The 17,838-nt window shown below is 44.2% G+C and overlaps 1 protein-coding gene across 1 annotated transcript in view; it reads right to left on the reverse strand.

Annotated features, from left to right (window-relative positions):
- MAP3K21 (mitogen-activated protein kinase kinase kinase 21) overlaps positions 1-17,412 on the reverse strand; it is a 56,011-nt gene extending 38,599 nt beyond the window's left edge. The window contains exons 1-2 of the mRNA XM_008527499.2: positions 16,262-17,412; positions 360-540 (exon numbers count right to left, since the gene is read on the reverse strand). Of these exons, the coding sequence (XP_008525721.2) occupies positions 360-540; positions 16,262-17,093 (1,013 nt within the window). The 5' untranslated portion in view covers positions 17,094-17,412. The remainder of the gene's footprint in view (positions 1-359; positions 541-16,261) is intronic.
- Positions 17,413-17,838: the final 426 nt, after the last annotated feature.

The raw sequence follows: 17,838 nt of genomic DNA on the forward strand, positions 1-17,838 counted from the left end.
ATATTCTTTCTGTGAATCACGAGGAACCAAAATTTTGCTTAAAGTGAAAATTTACTCCTATTTACTGACAGGCCTTACAAAATGCTGGCATTACCTTTAATTCAAATTATAACCAGTTTTAATCAAACCTCAGATTTAACAAGGTTCTCCTATCAAATGGAAGTGATATGACAATAAAAATCTCAAGTTACCTGTTTCACTGCGATTACAACTGTCTTGATCAAAACCATAAAACCTTCTTTGAAAAGGCGTATACTGCCCTTCAGGCGCAGAACCACAGACTGCTTCGGGATTCACTTAAAGGAAGCGTGGCAGCAGTTTCTGCGGACATCTGCAAAAGCAAGACACATGGTGCTTACCTCCAGATGTCGCTTCCCTTAGAGAACAGCGAGGACTTGATGACTTCCGGCGCCATCCAGGCGTAGGTGCCTGCCGCACTCATTTTGGTGGTCCTGTGCCATTCTCTTGCTAAGCCAAAATCTGTGATCTTCAATGTTTTATTGCACACGTCATCATGCTCTATCTTCTCAAGCAGCAAAACTAAAACAAAAAATTCAAAGGTGGGATGTTTTTCATATTCTTAGAATTTTTAAGTCACAATTTTTCTCTGGCATTTAAAACACAATCTCCACTGCCATTGGCAGAATAAATGAGAATGAACACATACTTTACCATTTTATCGTACTTACATCGCATAGATCATAACCCTTAAGTGGGTCATTTGTGCCTGAAGTTACACATTTTTAAAAAAATCCACAGATACTCTACAGCTTAGTATTCTTTATGAATGCTTCTCTTTATGAGAAAGTAAATGATTTCCAGGGGCAAGAAACATTTACTGAGATATCAGAGGTAGGATCAGAAGTGTGTGAAAGTTTATCTGATAGGAAAAAAAATATATTGCTTTCTTCCACAAAGTTAGGTCCTGATCTAAATGCAGAGTCTTTTCTACTAAATGTATTAGAGACTATCGCAAATAGATGTCATGTTCGCATAAATCATTGTCATCATACATCTTATATTAAAATGGCAAAATTCTTATAGATATTGTAACTCATGAAGATATTTTATGAGATATGATGGCTTTACCAAAGCTTGAAATATAGACAAAATTAAAAGCTTGAGAGAAACATTACTCCGACACTGGTTTCTCCAGCCCCCAGCCTCCTGACAAAAACAGAATGAACAAGAGCAACTTTCAGGGCAGAGCTCCCGCCAGAGTCCGCCCTTGAGCTCGCAGGGAACAGCAGCTAACACAAGGTGCTTCTCCATCCCGCCGTTCCCAGCCCCTCTGGTTCTTCTCTCCCCTGGCTGATTTCCTCTGCCTGCACCCACGCAGACATGCTCCCTAGGTTTTCCAAGAGGCTCCAACGCAGCCACCTATCCACGTTCCTCCTTCCCATCTGCTATGAAGGGGGAGGTTTAAACCCACCATTCTTTCTAACCTATCTCCTCACTCCTTCTTTAAAACCCTGCATTCCAACTTGTAGCTCCATTGTTCTATTTGCAGGATGCTCTGCAAATCCCCTCTTCTCAATTTCCCCTGCCACTACCGTATTTCTGGCCTCCCCGCCCCACACCTGAATTACAATCCTTCTCACTGGACTGGATGCTGCCACTGCCCCGCTCCCTAATCCATACATCACCACTAGCCAATTCATCTTCCTGAACCGTCATGGCATTCTTTTATTTTTTAAACCTTCCCTGAACAAGCTACCGATATGTGCAACGACATGGATGAATCTCAAAACCATTATGCTAAGTGAAAGAAGCCAGACATAAAAGGTTACACACTATGCCTCCACATGACACTCTGGAAAAGGACAGAAATCAGGTCAGCGTTGTCAGAGGCTGAGGGGAAAGGTCTGCCGGCAAAGTTACACAAGAGGACTTCCTGGGGTGATGCAAATTCTATACCTTGATGGTGGTGGGGGTTACAGGATTACAGACATTTGTCAAAACTCCTCAAAGTGAGCAGCCTCAGAGGGTGAATTTTACTATATGTCAATTATACCTCAATAAATCTGTGTTAACAAAAGGAGAAAAACAACTCTCAGGGTTCCCCATAATTCGGGGATAATGTCCACATTCCCAGACTTGGGCAATCACAGCCTCACATCTGCACAGCGCCCTACATTTCACGCCACACCACCTTCCCTGCAGGTGAGCTTCCTCTGCTGGAGCCAGGGGGGCTTCTCATCCAGCCCAAATATCATCTTCTCAGCAACACCTTCCAAATACCCCTAAGCAAAGGAAATTATTCCTCCCCCCACACTCACATGGATTTTGTGTTGCCATTACTGCACTGACGAAGCAGGGGGTACAATGATTGTCTTTACCTCTGACTCTCCCACTAGTCTGTTAGCTCTGAGAGAGTGAGTGAGTGAGAGTAAGCGTAGAGAGAGTGTGTGGGTGTGAAAGACTGTGTGTGTGTGAGAGAGAGGCAGAGATGGTAGGGAGAAGAGGAAGATGGGGAGAGACCTGTTCACTTCACGTCCTTCTGCATGCACCTTCTCTGTGTCAGGTCTGACTCAGAGTAGGCGCTCAATGTCTACAAACGAAATGAACAAAACACGCACATTCTTATGTGTGTCCTTTGCTCCTGCCACTCCCACCTAATAGAAATAACAACAAATAAAAGAGTCACCAACAAGGATTGAGTATGCTCTGTATGCCTTGCACTTTACATGTATTATTTCATTCATCCTCACAAACATCCCAAGAGACAGGTCTTCATTATCAGAAGATAATCAACACTGAAAAAAAGAAAGTGACAAAGTGAATCCCATTAAACAGTAATCCAAATTTCAGAGTTAATGGGGTATATGTGTGGGGGGTTGTTTTCCAGGTTTTATAAATAAAATGAAAAATAAGTCTATTTCATTCTTTATTTAACATTTTTGTCATTGTCATGCATAGCAACCATGCGCTAACTCTTAGGAGGATAAAAATGAAACAAGTGTGGGAGGTTTTTTAGAATAAATTATCCAAACAAAATTGGAGAATGGCCTAAGACAATCTTCATGTTTGATTTTTGGAACATGATCATAAAGAAGGGCCATTTTTCCAAATGTTAGTTACAGGAATAATTTACTGAGTACATTCTATTTGTCAGGAACACTTATCAGTATTTTAATGAGATAAGCCATACCACAATGCTATAGGCATATACTATTAATTATCTGTACTTGATAGATAAAGAAACTGAGACACAGAGATGCTGAGTCATCTGTCCAAGGTCACGCAGCTAAGGAGCAGTGAAGCTCAAGCAGTCTGACCCCAGAGCCCACGGTACTAACTACTGTCTACATTGCTCAGCTTTCATCAATTTTTCACAAAAGTTTTCTTCATCCTTTGGAAATCACTCTCTATTCCGGTGCCCATTCTCCTCCTTTCTGTCTTCCTGTCATTGGATAATTATCAACTGACCTAAGTAGAGGCAGTACAGCACAGTGATGAAGAGTGTACTGCTTCGTGTGGACTCTGTGCTTCTGTTTCCTTGCCTATCAGGAAATTAGGATACTCTTGCATTATAAGGTTGCAGTGAAGAGGAACTGAATACCTGTAAAACACTTAGAACACTGTTTGAAACATAGTAATATGCATTTCATGACCATTACACCCCCCACACACAACCCCCCACACATACCCCTTTATCAATGGGTTTGAACACGTTTTTAGCAAATCTTCAAAATCACTTTCATGGACATCAGGAAATTCTTTATCTTTTGCAAGGCTTGAAATTTCACTTTGCAACAGATTCATGTTTTATATGCATCACATCATCAAATGTCTACAATATTAGACAGTCATAAAAGTCAAAGAGTTACTGCAACTGGAGAGAAACAACATGAAGGTTTAAACATGAAGAGATATCTGAACGGGACTTATCATGTGAGTCGCCAATACTAAATAAATATTGGTTGTGTTGTAATGTTTCTCTCCGCAGGTGATCTTGTAACTGTGAGATTAAGAGAGCAAGGACTCCTTGCTCTATTTTTATATCCACTACGTAGATGACAGACCAGGTTTAAGGTGGTCAAATGCCCACGGCTACACAGTTGGTAACTAGCAAAGTCAAAATTCTACCGTTTTCCTCTCTTAATCTCAGTGCTCTGTGTCCTACATAGTGAAGGATGGAGGAAGTCGGGGCGAGACTCACTCGGGGTTGGAACAGCCTCTTATTCTTTCTGTCCATCTATACTGTATGTATTCTCAAGCTCCAGCTTCCTTAGGAAAACCTTCCAAAGCATCCTACAAAATAGCAACTATTTCACCTTCTCAATCATTCATTGTCCATATTTCATACTGTTTTGTCAGTTATCTTTTTACCCTAAATTATGTACAAACTACTTATTCCCAGGAACTGCACTTGATATCTTTCCCTGTATCCCCCAATACCACCTACCATGCTATCTTGTACATCAAATGTCCAATGGAATAGTTTTTATTAATGATAATTAGCACCAATTCTAATAATAAGAATATTGCCTACCACTTACTGAACCTCTTCTATGTGTAGCTGTTTCCACACATTTACTGTCTCATTTGATCCCCTATGAAGTGGGGATTACCATCTCCAGTTTACAGTGTAGAAATGTTATCCAAGATCAGATGCTACACATATAGAGCTGGGTTTCAGATGCCATCTGCATGACTATCCCCTCAGTCTTCTGTGCTACCGATAAAGCTGTCAGTTACAAAAAGAAGGCAAAACAACCAGAAATTTTAATATACAAAATTTATATATATAATTTATAATATAAAATTTAATATATAAATTTAATATATAAAATTTCATTTTATATATTGCTTAAGAGACTAATTTTTGAACTGCCTTCCTTCCATGTCAGCTTAAGGTGTATTATTCCTCAGTCCTTACTCCTCATGAACATCAAGAAAAATAAATATCTAATCCTTTAAGGCCCTTTATACTTAAACCACAAAAACAAAAGAATAGATCAATTAATTAGCTACTTCATAAACTGTATTATGTTTTTGCCCGATCATACTACTAATTTCACTTGTAAACAATGATTATTCTTACTACCAAAAGAGACTCCAAATTAATGACCAAGATGGCCAGCAGTCCTATGAAACTTTGTTTTCTAAGACACTTTTACATACATTATCTCCTCATTCTTACAAACATCCAGAAAGGAAGGCATGAGGAAGTACTGATTAAAACGAATCCCCATCCCCAGGCCCCGAGTAAGTTCTGGCAGCCCTTGAAAAGCAAAGGCCAAAGAAAGGCAGTCTAAAATAAGTGAAAACACAACTAAAAACTAAATATTTAAAATTTATTGCATTTATAAAGCAACGTCATGGCAGAATGTTCCATCAGCGCCTTTGTACTGACGGTTTAGAAGACCTCCCCCGACCCCAAGTGCAAAGTTTGCGCAGGAGCTGAGTGCCTCCTGGTTTTGAACTAACAGTTAAACCAGTTAAAATAACACTCAATGTCAAAAGTTTAGAGTTCCATGAAAGGCCCATTGTTTTGGATTCTATTTCAGAGGTGTTCAGCAGAATTCCTGGAATTCCTTATCTTTTGGGCAAAGTGACCGAAACCAAAAATAGTTGGTGTCCCGACAGGTAACAATGGGGCACCTGGCCAGGTTTCAGCCTAAGGACACGAGGTTGGAGGCCAACTTCCGCTTCCCGCCAGGCACCAGGAAGAGCTATGGTGCACCAGCTCACCACCAGAAATTATTAGGTACAAACCAGGCAAATAAACTTTTTGGCCATAGAAATGGTAAATTCTTGTTAGTAACATAGCGACCAGTGTTTGAGCCCCCTTTTGTGTGACTTCAGTAAAGATTTTTGACCCTTGTTAGCCCCAGTCTTTAACAATCAGCCCTTACAACCTTGTACTTAGTCTACTTATTCAACCATGAGGCGCTTGATTTTTCCACCTCCTTTGAAGTTTCACATTGGTATTTTCAGAATTGTAGCATATAATGTATATTTTTTTAAAGCAATTACAATGCCTCCATTCTATTTTCTCAACATTTATGAGACTGCTGTGTCCAAATTCCATTTGAGTCAAATGGGCTAGTTTCAATTAATCTTTAACTAGGAATATATTATCAAAAAAAGTCCTAAGAAAGAAAACAAGTTGAGAAAAGCAACGTGAAAGAACATATTAACAAATGCCACTTCTCTCAGTCAGTAAGGTTACTCCACGAATTTCCACTCTGAAAACAATCAACCATTTACAGGCAATAAATGGTAAGTTTACCAAATAGCACTGAATTTTCTCACATTGCTTTCCATCTATTCTCCCCGCCCTTTCCCACCTGCCCGCCCCTTCCACACACATAGACCACTCACTCACTCACTAGTCTATGGAGTCAAGTCCAGACTTTTATCCTGGCCTTCATGTCCCTTCTCAATCCCATTAAATGATCTTTTCAGCTCTTCTTGTATTCTTCTAAACAAACCCTACATTCCAACAATTCTGTGTACTAAAAGCCACATCTACAAACCACACCACGGCATCTTTCAGTCGACAGACCTCCTTGCACCTGCTGATGGAGCGCCTTCCACCCTCCATAAAAACCACACTCGGCGCTCCACTTGCCACGCTAACGCCAGGGCACGGGCACGGGATTCTCACAGCGGCATTAACTGTGAGACCACTTACAGGTCCCTTAGCCTCTGGAATCTCAATTTCTCCTTCTATTAGAAAGGGGAACAACTTCGTCACTCTCTTCCTGCTCTAATATTATATGAGTTTATAAATCACACCTCCCCTTGGGTGCCTTCCCTCACAGCCTGGGCTAGAAGTCCTTGGCATTTCTACTGAACTTAAGTTTGCCACTCCCATGACACTTAAATACTGCCTTATCTTACTTGTTAGTCTCACCTACCTAATTAAATTATAAGCAACTGGGGGACAGAATTTGCACCTAATTAATCCTATTTAATTATTTATTTTTACTGCACAGAACTAGCATTTTTATATGCTCAGTAAATATTTGTTAAATGACTGAGTAAATAAATACTGTAAGGGGAAGAAGGAATATGAAGAAGAATTATTAGACGCTTTTTCATTTGAAGTCAGCTGCCGATTATAGAAAACCAACTGATCTCTGCCCTCTTAACACAGTATTAGGAAATGAAGACTGTTCTACAAATAATTAGAACAAACAGTTATTTGAATAGTGGCCCATTAGCAGCATTTGACAGTTGATCATTGTTCCTTGAAACACGTCTTCGCTGGCCTCCAGAGCACCACCCCACGCCCTGGTTCTTCCTTTCCTAGCTGCTCCTTTTTCTGGTTCCTCCTTCTCTCCCTGACCTCTAATTACTGAAGACCTCCAGGACTCGGTCCTTAGACCTCGCTGGTCTTTTCTATCAACACGCACTCTCCAGATAACCTCCCTAATCTCAGGGCTTTACATACCACGTATACGCTGATGACTCCCCAGTACTGATCTCCACCCTGCCTACCCTTCAGCCTATTCTCAAAACCAGAGCAGGGTAACCCCATGAAAATGTCAGTCAGATCCCAGGTCTCCGTTCAAAACTCTCCGGTGTCACAGGAGAGCTGAAGGCCTTGCGGGACCTGATGTCCCTTCTCCCTCATGTCCTATTATATTCTTCTTCCCTCCTCTCCCGTCACGCTGGCCTCCGGCTTCAGGGATTTGCAATTTCTGTTCCCTCTGCAACAGTGCTCTTCCTCGCCTCTTCAGATTTTGCTGATAAGCCACCTTTTCTGGAAGGCCTGCTTAGCCACACAATCTAAAACTCCAACTGCTCGCCCGAACACAGTCACCCTCCTTTTCAACTTTAGTTTTCGTTTTTCTACGAAGCATGTTCCAATCTCCAACATACCACATCTTTTATTATTTATTGTTTAATGTCTCTGTTGTCTACTGGAATGTAAAGTCCACAAGGGGAGGACTTTGTGTCTGCTTTGCTCATTACTGAATGCCAACAGTCTAGGAGAGTTCCCGGCACATAGTGTACAATCAATAAATAACTGCTGTCTGAATGAATGAGCTAGCTTACTAAATACAAGAGATGGACTTCTGTAAAGAAAATACAGACGTGGTCAGCTAAAATAGAGCTTCACATTGCTCTTATGCCCAAAACACAAGCCACTGGGGAAACGTTTTCATGGACATATACAATACTTACTTTTAATGAGAAAACTTCTTACATCTCATTGTGTGTGAAAATCTAGTTCTATATTTCTATCACCTTAGTATTTTAACAGTCAAAGTAAGTAGTAAAGCAAGCCGAAGGAGGACTCTTCCTCAATAGTCAACACAAACATACTAATAAACAAAGGAATACATTTGATATTATTTGATTCAGCATTTGCAGAAAACCTGAAATAAAGTCCTTAAAATCATATTAAGCCAGTAACAACTCAAACATCCTATATGCAGTCCAGGTACTGCCCCAAATGGCTTGTCATTTGCTCTTTTTTCAATAGCTTTGAAAATGCACTAGCACTGCGTCCTGGTAGTGAAACAGTTACAGTAGCAATTTAGTACTTCGTGCCTCCTCCTTGACCCTCCACTTATCAACCCAAGTTACAAGCAGACCTGCCAAAGCACGCAGATGGCAGCACTCCTACGGAGAACAAAGCTCAGGACTGTTTCCTCATACTGCTGGCTGGCCTGACTCAAGCAAGTGAGCCAAATTAAAAAGACCCTCACCTCCAACCAAGATGAATAAATACGTGAATACAAGGCACTGTATTTTGCAGAATGAGTAATAATGTTCTTAGGTTATAAAGAGTTGGAGAGAACTTTTAGGGATCAATGAGTTCACACGCATAAAAAGTAGGAAATAATTAAGGCACTCAAAGTGTTTCTAAACAATATCTAAAAATGTGTATAGTCACCAGCTTACATTTAGAACACGTCTTACAGTTTATTAAACACTTTGACATATACTGGGAGTCAGCAAACTATATGCCATGGGCAAAATGTGGCCCAATGCCTATTTTGCAAATAAAGTTTTATTGGAGCACAGACACACTCATTTGTTTATACATTGCCTTCGGATGCTTTCGGCTACAACAGCAGAGTTGAATAGCTGCAACAGGGACCTTATGGCCTGCAAAGCCAAAAATATTTATTATCTGGACCTTTAGAGAAAAAGTGTGCCAACCCCAGGCATACACTGTCTCACTCAATCCCCACACACCCTACTCAGAAAGTCAGATGGTGAGCCCACAGCTGGTGGGCAGCAGTCAAGCTCAAACCTCAGATACCACAATAGCACTATTTGTCCCCTGACATCATAGGGACAAATGCTTAGAGATATTCCTTTCCCCAGAGGCACAAGCCCAGAATGAGCCACCCATACTCTCACCTGGCGCCTTCCATGACCAACCATCCAATGTCATCAGACAGTTAACTGGGGTTGGGATATAGTCTGTGGCCATGGAAGAATTTAGGTATCAATCCAGATAACAATAAGAAGGAAACTTCAAATCTGGATCTTTGAATAGCAAAAACTCATCTGAACCATCCAGGAGCTTTTTAAAAGATACAGTGCTGCAGAAAAAGCTCAGACGGGTTGAGGGGTAGATTTGCATTAAAGCAAGCTAGTAAGACATTAATGATAGAATGCAGGTGGTAAGCATGTAAGTGTTCACTTAAAGTTCCTTCAACTCTGCGTATTTCAAGATTTTCAAAATAAAATGTTAGAAAAAAATCCATTGCTTATTCCCAGGTAAGGCCAACTGAATCAGAATATCCAAAAGTGAGACAGGAAATTTTATTTTTTAAAAGCTCATGGGGAGCTTCTGATGCTATGTTAGGCATGGAACAACTGCTCTAGAGTGCTATTCGTAATCCACAGAACTGATCATCTAGCCTAGGAGTTTTCAAAGTATGGTCCGGGGAACCCTGGGCATCTCTAAGATGGCAACAGATCAAACGAAGAAGCAGATATGCACATCTGTCTGTCTTCCATGAAGTCTGGCATCAGAATGAGCTTCAAAAGTGTAAAGCAATGCCACTCTCCTTGCTAAATTTTGTTTTGGAAAATAAGGGATTTCCCCCCCTCATTAAAAATGCTATGTTAACATATAATGGGTCAATTGTTATTTTTATATTATTAAATATTTTTAAATTTATCATTTTAAATTTCTAATATGGTAAATATCAATAGCTATAACCCACATAAAAGCTCTTTGGGGTCCTTATAACAAACATTTGAGAACTGTTAATCTAGAGAACAAATAAAGAAGATGAAAGCTCACATTCTGGGATTAGAGGCCCTGGATTCAACTCTCTGAGAAGGCAGGTGACCTGTCTTCTGTCCCCTAAAATTCTTTCATTGAGCTGTTTCCACCTTTTGGGAGCCCCTCAAGTACCATAGAGGCTGTGGGGACAGTCACACTGACAGCTGGAGTTAAAATCATCAGCCTAACATAGTAATTCTGGTCATTATTTTCTAACTCTGGAGAATCAGAGGGAGAAGGTGCCCTAAATTAACTCACTAAATAAACAGTGACGATAAAAACTAGGTACCAGTCATAAATGATAAACAATTTACGTCAAACCAGTGTCTAAGTATTTTATTTTTTATTATTGCCCTACTGATAATCTATGACAGTACAGTCATAAAGCTTCTATTTTTTTCCTTTCTAGATGTTTATCTTTCAGCAGATCAGATCACTTTCCTCCTCCAGCCTTCAATGGCTCACTCTTGCCCTCAGGCAGGCCACACATCTTAGCATGGCATTCAAGGCACTCACTCACTGGCCACATGCTAAACACCTGTTTCCTTCCCACAAAACCCCTTGTCTATCTTTCATTCTAGCCACGCCTCACTACTCACTGTTCCCTTAAAAAGCCCTATGCTTTCATGCCAGTATTTACCCAAGTGCCTTTGGAGGGTTAAAGAAACATTAAACACACTTTCCCTCCAGAACTCCTGCCCATGTCCAAGAGAAGAATCCAGCAGACAGTATCAGAAATCAAGAAATTCAAGCTCAATGAGGTTATATAACTTGCCCAAGGTCATACAGCTGGTAAATGATGACACCAGTATGCAAACCCAGGTCTGATTTTAAAGCGAATGCTCCTTCGGTAACTGCACTATTCTAGAAAAGTTCAGCACGTACACTTCAGTGCGAGAAAGCAGGGCTACAGACGACCTTCTGAAACAGGCGGAGGGGGTCTTCTCCCCTCTCCTCCTCCCTTACCATGCTTTGATATACTTGACAACGACCACAAAAACCAGCCCATGTGTACAGTGAAGAGCCAGTTTGCATAATCCAGAACTAAACAACTGCGCCTCACAACTATAAGAAATGAGTAGTGGCCTATTTATTTTTTAATATGCAAGTAGGATAGGGGAAGATGTGGTGACCCTTTGTGATTGCTGTTCTTCTAAAAATACATCCTTTAGCTGATTCTGTTTCAGAAGCAGACCAGCCCTCTGCCACCACTGGGATCTCAGGACTCACCTGTGTGTTCCCCTTGAACAAGAAGGGGTCACAGCACGAAGCTGCGTGTCTGGAGTAAAAGGACAGACCAGAGAAGGAAGAAGACTCACTTTTTTAACTGATAAGAGCATAATGAACAGCTCCTCCGAATCATTCTCCTAAGCTTTTTAAGCACCTTATTTGGAGTTTTGCTATAATTTTCTCAAATAGATCCTTTATTTACCTTGTACTAATGAAAAAGCTAAAAAAACTTTAGATTCCTTTTGTAGTTTTTTTTTTAGTTAGAGCTCCAAATTGCATTTCACAATACATATAACTATGTCTATTTATAGATTGTAGATGTCACTATAGATAATAACAGAGATAATTATTATTCCCAGACGGCTGAGAAAAAAAATCAGGATAAAAAGATGCTTAGTCATTGAAATAAAAGTATAAAAGTAGACAGCTACCAAAATTTAGAGCTCAGTTTCTCATGGAACATTTATTTTCCACTTTAAAAAAATGGCAGAATGTAGGGGCCGGCCTGGTGGTGTAGCGGTTAAGTTCGCACACTCTGCTTTGGTGGCAGGGGTTCACGGGTTCAGATCCCAGGCATGGACCCACATACCACTCATCAAGCCATGCTGTGGCGGCATCCCACATACAAAACAGAGGAAGACTGGGGCCAGCCCAGTGGCAGAGCAGTTAAGTTCACACGTTCTGCTTTGGTGGCCCGGGGTTCACCAGTTTGGATCCCAGGTGCAGACCTACCCATCGCTTGTCAAGCCATGCTGTGGCAGGTGTCCCACATATAGGGGAAGATGGGCATGGATGTTAGCTCAGGGCCAGTCTTCCTCAGCAAAAGCAGGAGGATTGGCAGCAGATGTTAGCTCAGGGCTAATCTTCCTCAAAAAAAAAAAAAATAGAGGAAGACTGGCACAGATCTTAGCTCAGGGACAATCTTCCTCACCAAAAAAAAAAAAAAAAAAGGCAGAACACAGTAGCAATATTAAAAAAAAAAGGAATCATAAATTATGCCACACAATCTTCTTTCAATCCTGAACTATGCCAGAAGAAACAAAACACTTAGACTAAATTCTAATAATCCAAACCATCCTCAGCAATTCACATATCGTACTATTTTATCTTCATTCCTCCCTGGTTAACTTCCCTGAAAACCACTTCCACTGCTACCACCCTTGGCCAAGCCACTGCCTTCACTGGCCTGGACAACCTCGACGGCCTTCACTTGCGGCAACTATTAGTCCATCCTCCAGGGCAGCCGGAATAATCTTGTAAACACAGAAATCTGACCACACGGCTCCTCTGCACAGTATGCTCCAAGGCTCCAGGTGGACGGCACTCAGCGAGGAACCTCCACGTGGTCGCAGCCTGCAAGGCCCACCTCACCCACCTCTACCTCACTCTCTACTCTCCTTCTCAACCTTCCAGCCTTCTTCCCACTCCTCCAATGAGCGAGGCTCATTTCTGCCTCATCTTCCCTTTCGTGGATCTTTGCTTGACTCCTGCCTCCTCCTCGTCCACGTCTCTGTTTGTTACTTCCTCAGAGCAGCTTCCCTGACCATCCCGTCCAAACAGTTGCACGCTCATCCTCCACCCTGTTACTCTCTACTCCTCACCATGCTTTATTTTCTTGATAGCATTTACTAATATTTGCCATTGCATGACTGCCACCTCTCTCTCCTACTAGCCTAAACCCTACACCAGTGAGGATATTGTCACCTGGTTTGCCACTGTGTCCCTGGGGCCCAGAAGTGACTGGCACAGGGTGGGCACTCAAAATGTGTTGAATAAATGATGTCCAGCTCACGACGATTTTTCTTTCTTCTCTGAATGTATGTAAAACTCGCTGTTTTCACAATAACCCAGTTTCCTTGTATGGCTCTTTAGTTGTTGCATGTAGATAGATTTGGCACAATGTTTTCTCCTTTCTTTGCATCCTGGGAGTGAGAGGGACTCGCTTATTTTAAGAATGTAAATGATGCTTAAAACTTTTTAATTTGGCTCAACTTCAATCTTTGTTAGAAAGGGACAAAGTTGTTTGTACCATCACAACATATCAGCTACTATTTCAACATGTACATTGTCTTAAACTATGAAAAAAGCTATCAAGACCCATCTGAAAAGAGGAAAGAAAACCTTTCAAGAGCAATATCTTCCTTTGACAAATCTAAACATTTGTTTTAAACAATAATTTCTACTAACCTGGCTTCAAGCAGTCTTATACTGGTTCTTTGTTACATGAGTAGACTACAGAATGAAACTAAAATTCAATATTGATTTTTAAAACCTTGTTTACATTATCATTAACTCACTAGCCCATTAGCAAATAACCAATAAAGTCAAACAAAACATACTGTAATAGAGTATCTACTGTATTCAAAAGTCTGAACAAGAAGTTATGGCTTCATTTATCATAAGAGAATTCCAAGGTATCTGCATTTATGTTTTGAATAAACCACACCAGAGAGCCAGGAGAAAGCAATGTGCTAAATGCTGTGATTTGCACATTTTAGGCCCTTTCAAAATGTTCATGTTACGGTAATTAAATAACTATGATAATGGTAATATTGTAACAAATATTTGGCTAGGCTAGTGACCTAGCCAATTAAGTTTTTGTTAAAGTGTAACAATTTAAAGCAAAGGCAACCTTGCCTGACAATTATAGGAATTAAAATGCTCCAGGAAGTTGGGCAATTTATTCCGAGGGTGAAAAGTCTTTCAAAAACTAAGTTGCAGCATATAATTACCTTCAAATTACATAATATCTACTATCTACAAAGTAGTCTACAGTTCCACTGTACACGTTTTTCTGGTATCAGTAAAAATTATTTAACCACAGTTATTATTCCAAGGTCATGCTATTTCTTTTTCCTATTTAATAGTATTAGTTCTTTACATTGTTAATTTATATTAAAAATTTTACAACTGGAACACGGATTAATTTCCCCTTCTATGCTTTTACAATCACTAGCAAACAAGCTCTACCCTGTCATCAGCTCACAGGGATGGCAATCATTATTACAATCCAACAAAACAGACTAAGCATACTGCGAAAATAATAGTTACAGGCATTTAACTTTTTGGTCTAAGGACCAATCCAGCCCAAACCATTTGCCTGTGTTGGTGATCTGATGTCCTGCAACAGAACGAGTTTGTCAGATGCCAAGTTCCAAGCAGAGCACAGACCTGCTCCAACTGACAAGAGGCAGAGCGAGCAATGATGCTATTGCTGTCCTTAAAACGCCTGGTTCTGCCGAAAACTCCCGGCAGACACAGGCCTGCAGGATGTCACTGGGGAGAGAGCTTATGGGGCGCACGGACAGGACACACAGGGCTTGTTCTATGGCAGGAGGCTAAACATTTCTTTCAATAAAAGCATATTTTAGGAAATAAACACTAAATGGTAGTAAAGACTGTGTCAGATTTGAAGCATTTACAAAAATATGTACTTTGAAAATTGCGCTATGTCTTTACCATAACAGTCCAAAAGTAAATAATTCTGGAGTCCTTCATGTGGCCTCTGTCAAAAGCCTAAGAATACACACTACCACCACCACTTTTCTATGCCATATTTTCTTACAATTTGCTCCTGTCACTTAAGCAGTTGCAATCTAAATTATAAGACACGAGGATTAGCAGGAGTCAAAAAATAAAGTCTAAAAGAAAAGTATTCAGTTCTTAAATGTGGTTACCAACACTCAAATTACTTATAATTCCCATAAGGAAACTGCTACATTAGTCATTTTCAAGTAAATTTCAGTGCTGAAGGATTTTGAATAGAAAAAAAATCTACACAAACATACAACCAATGTATCATTTCGTCTTGTCACTCTTCTTTCTGCAGACTTGGAGAAGGACAATGCTTGCGTCTGAGTTAGCTCCTGTCCTAGCAGGTTTTACAAGGTTGAAAGACATGCAGCCATGGTAGGCCAATGCCAGTTCTGGCTGCATCTTTTAATCTTTCATATTTCATCTCATTCTAAGAATATGAAGCGATCTTCAATGTTGAAGAACCAACTTCAAACAGCAATTCGATTAGCTCTTTGAAGATAACAGGTGAAATTTCATAGGATTTGAGTTTAGTTCATTTCTCAGTTGTTTACTGACATCTGGAAAGTCCACCCTGATTTATAAACAAAGTAAATGATATAAGCCAGGTCCTCAGGATTCCAAATACCTGTGCAAGGACAATGAACCTGCTCTTAATCAACCCAAATGTGCATAATGGCGAGAACTAGTGTTTCCCGTCTGGAGACTATTCCCCAACATTCAAACCACTGAACCAATAATAAAATCAGATCTCATGTGCAGAGACATCTGAATGAAAAGTCTTCGGGAACGTCAAAGGACACGAAGCCATGTTTAAAGCAGGAAACAAGCGACCTCAACACACCACTTTTAAGTGTGAAGGAAACAGGGAGTTCGACGAAGGCCACTTGGGGGGAAGAAGGGTCACGCATTCCTCATAATCTGAGGAACGCCTTGGTTTGCAAAGTTCTACCCAAATGAACCACTTACTGTACCTAAAGGTCAACAGCACCGTGAGGTTTCCAGAAGATTCAGATATTTCACAAGCGCTTAGTCTGCAAGCAAGTTTTTTTAAAAGGCACCCCAAAGCAACGAATCAAGGTAAGTGTCACCTGCCCCAAAGCAAGTAACCAAGGTCTAGCTGGATCTCTGGGCCCTGAAGACCTGTGCATGAGGCTGTGGCACCAGGAGGCTGACCCCCGCCTCCTTCCACCTGGCAGTATGCCCGGTGGAGGCCGCCCAGGGCTGGCACGGAGGTGGGCTGCGCGGGGCACAGCGGCGTCCCTCTCCTCCCGCCCCCCGTCCACTTACTGTTGCTGGACTTGAGGTCCCGGTGCAGGATGGGCACGACGGCCTCCTCGTGCAGGTAGAGCATGCCCCGCGCGATCTGCACGGCCCAGTTGACCAGCACGTGCGGGGGGATGCGGCGCGCGCGGCGCGGCCCGGGCGCGCGCGGGTCCGGAGCGGCATTGGCGGCGGCCAGCGCGCGGTTGAGCGCTCCGCCGCGGGCGAACTCGAGCACCAGGCAGAGGTGCGGCTGCCGCAGGCACACGCCGCGCAGCTCGATGATGTTGGGGTGCCGCAGCATGGCGAAGAGCCTCGCCTCCCGCCGCACGCTCTCGGCCGCCGCCGCCGCGTCCTGCTCCGGGTCCCGGCGCGCCGCCTTCACGGCCACCTCCTGGCCCTGCCAGGTGGCGCGGTACACCTGCCCGAAGCCGCCGGCGCCGATGAGCTCCTTGAGCTCCAGCCGCTCGAAGTCGACGTGCACGGGCGAGCCGGGCCGGGGCGGCTGAGGCGCGGCGGGCAGCGGCGCGGGGCGGGAGGCCGGGCGGCACGGCGCCACGTAGTTGGCGGGGAAGATGCCGAGGCGCCGCTGCACCTGGCCGGCCCACCAGCCCTCGTCGCCCGACACGGCGGCGTCCTGCGACAGCACCTCCACCAGCTGGCCGCGTCGCAGGCTCAGCTCGTCCTCGCCGCGCGCCTCGTAGTCGTACAGCGCGGCCCACAGCCCCGCTCCCGCCGAGGCCGAGGCGGAGGCCGAGCAGCCGGAGGAGGCGGACGACGAGGACGCGGAGCCGGCGGGGCCGCCCCGGGCCGGGGACACCGGCCTGTCAGCCGCGCCCTCGGCGCCCGGCCACGCCATGGGGGCGGCCGGGAGGGCGAGCGCGGAGCGGCGGGTTCAACCTCCGGGGCGGCCGGGGGCGCGCATCGTCCAGCGGGGTCGCCGCCCGCGCCCAGGAAGGCAGGGAGGAGGAGTCGCGGCTCGGGGTTGGCGGGCGTTCGCGGGCCGACTACGCTGGGGCCCGACCTCAGCCTCCGTTCCTCCTCGGACGCCTCTGCTGCTGCAGCGGTCCCCGCGACCGCGGGCGCTGTCGCACCATGGTGGCGCGCTGGGCCTGCGGACGGCCTGCAGCACGTTCGGCCTAGCCACAGCCTGAGCCCGCCCCCGCCCCTCCCCGCCCCTCCCCGCCCCTCCCCGCCCCTCCCCGCCCCTCCCCGCCCCTCCCCGCCCCTCCAGGACCCACCCACCACGGCGGCCCGCCACGCCCCCTCCGAGCCCGGCCCAGCCGCCCCGCCCCTCCAGGACCCGCCCACCACAGTGGCCCGCCACGCCCCTCCTCTCCTGGACCCGCCCACCACAGTGGCCCGTCACGCCCCTCCCCTGCTGGGCCCGCCCACCACAGTGGCCCACCACGCCCCCTCTGGGCCGGGTCCGCCCGCCCCGCTCCCCCTTGGCCCACCCACCACAGTGGCCCCTCACGCCCCTCCCCTACTGGACCCGCCCACCACAGTGGCCTGCCACGCCTCCTCTGCGCCCGCCCTGACCGCAGGGCGGTGGCCGCCTCTCCCGCTGGCGCTCTGGGCCTTGGGTGTGCTGCACCCACGTG

Source organism: Equus przewalskii, chromosome 1, assembly GCF_037783145.1.
Source record: "Equus przewalskii isolate Varuska chromosome 1, EquPr2, whole genome shotgun sequence".
Lineage (NCBI taxonomy): Eukaryota > Metazoa > Chordata > Mammalia > Perissodactyla > Equidae > Equus > Equus przewalskii.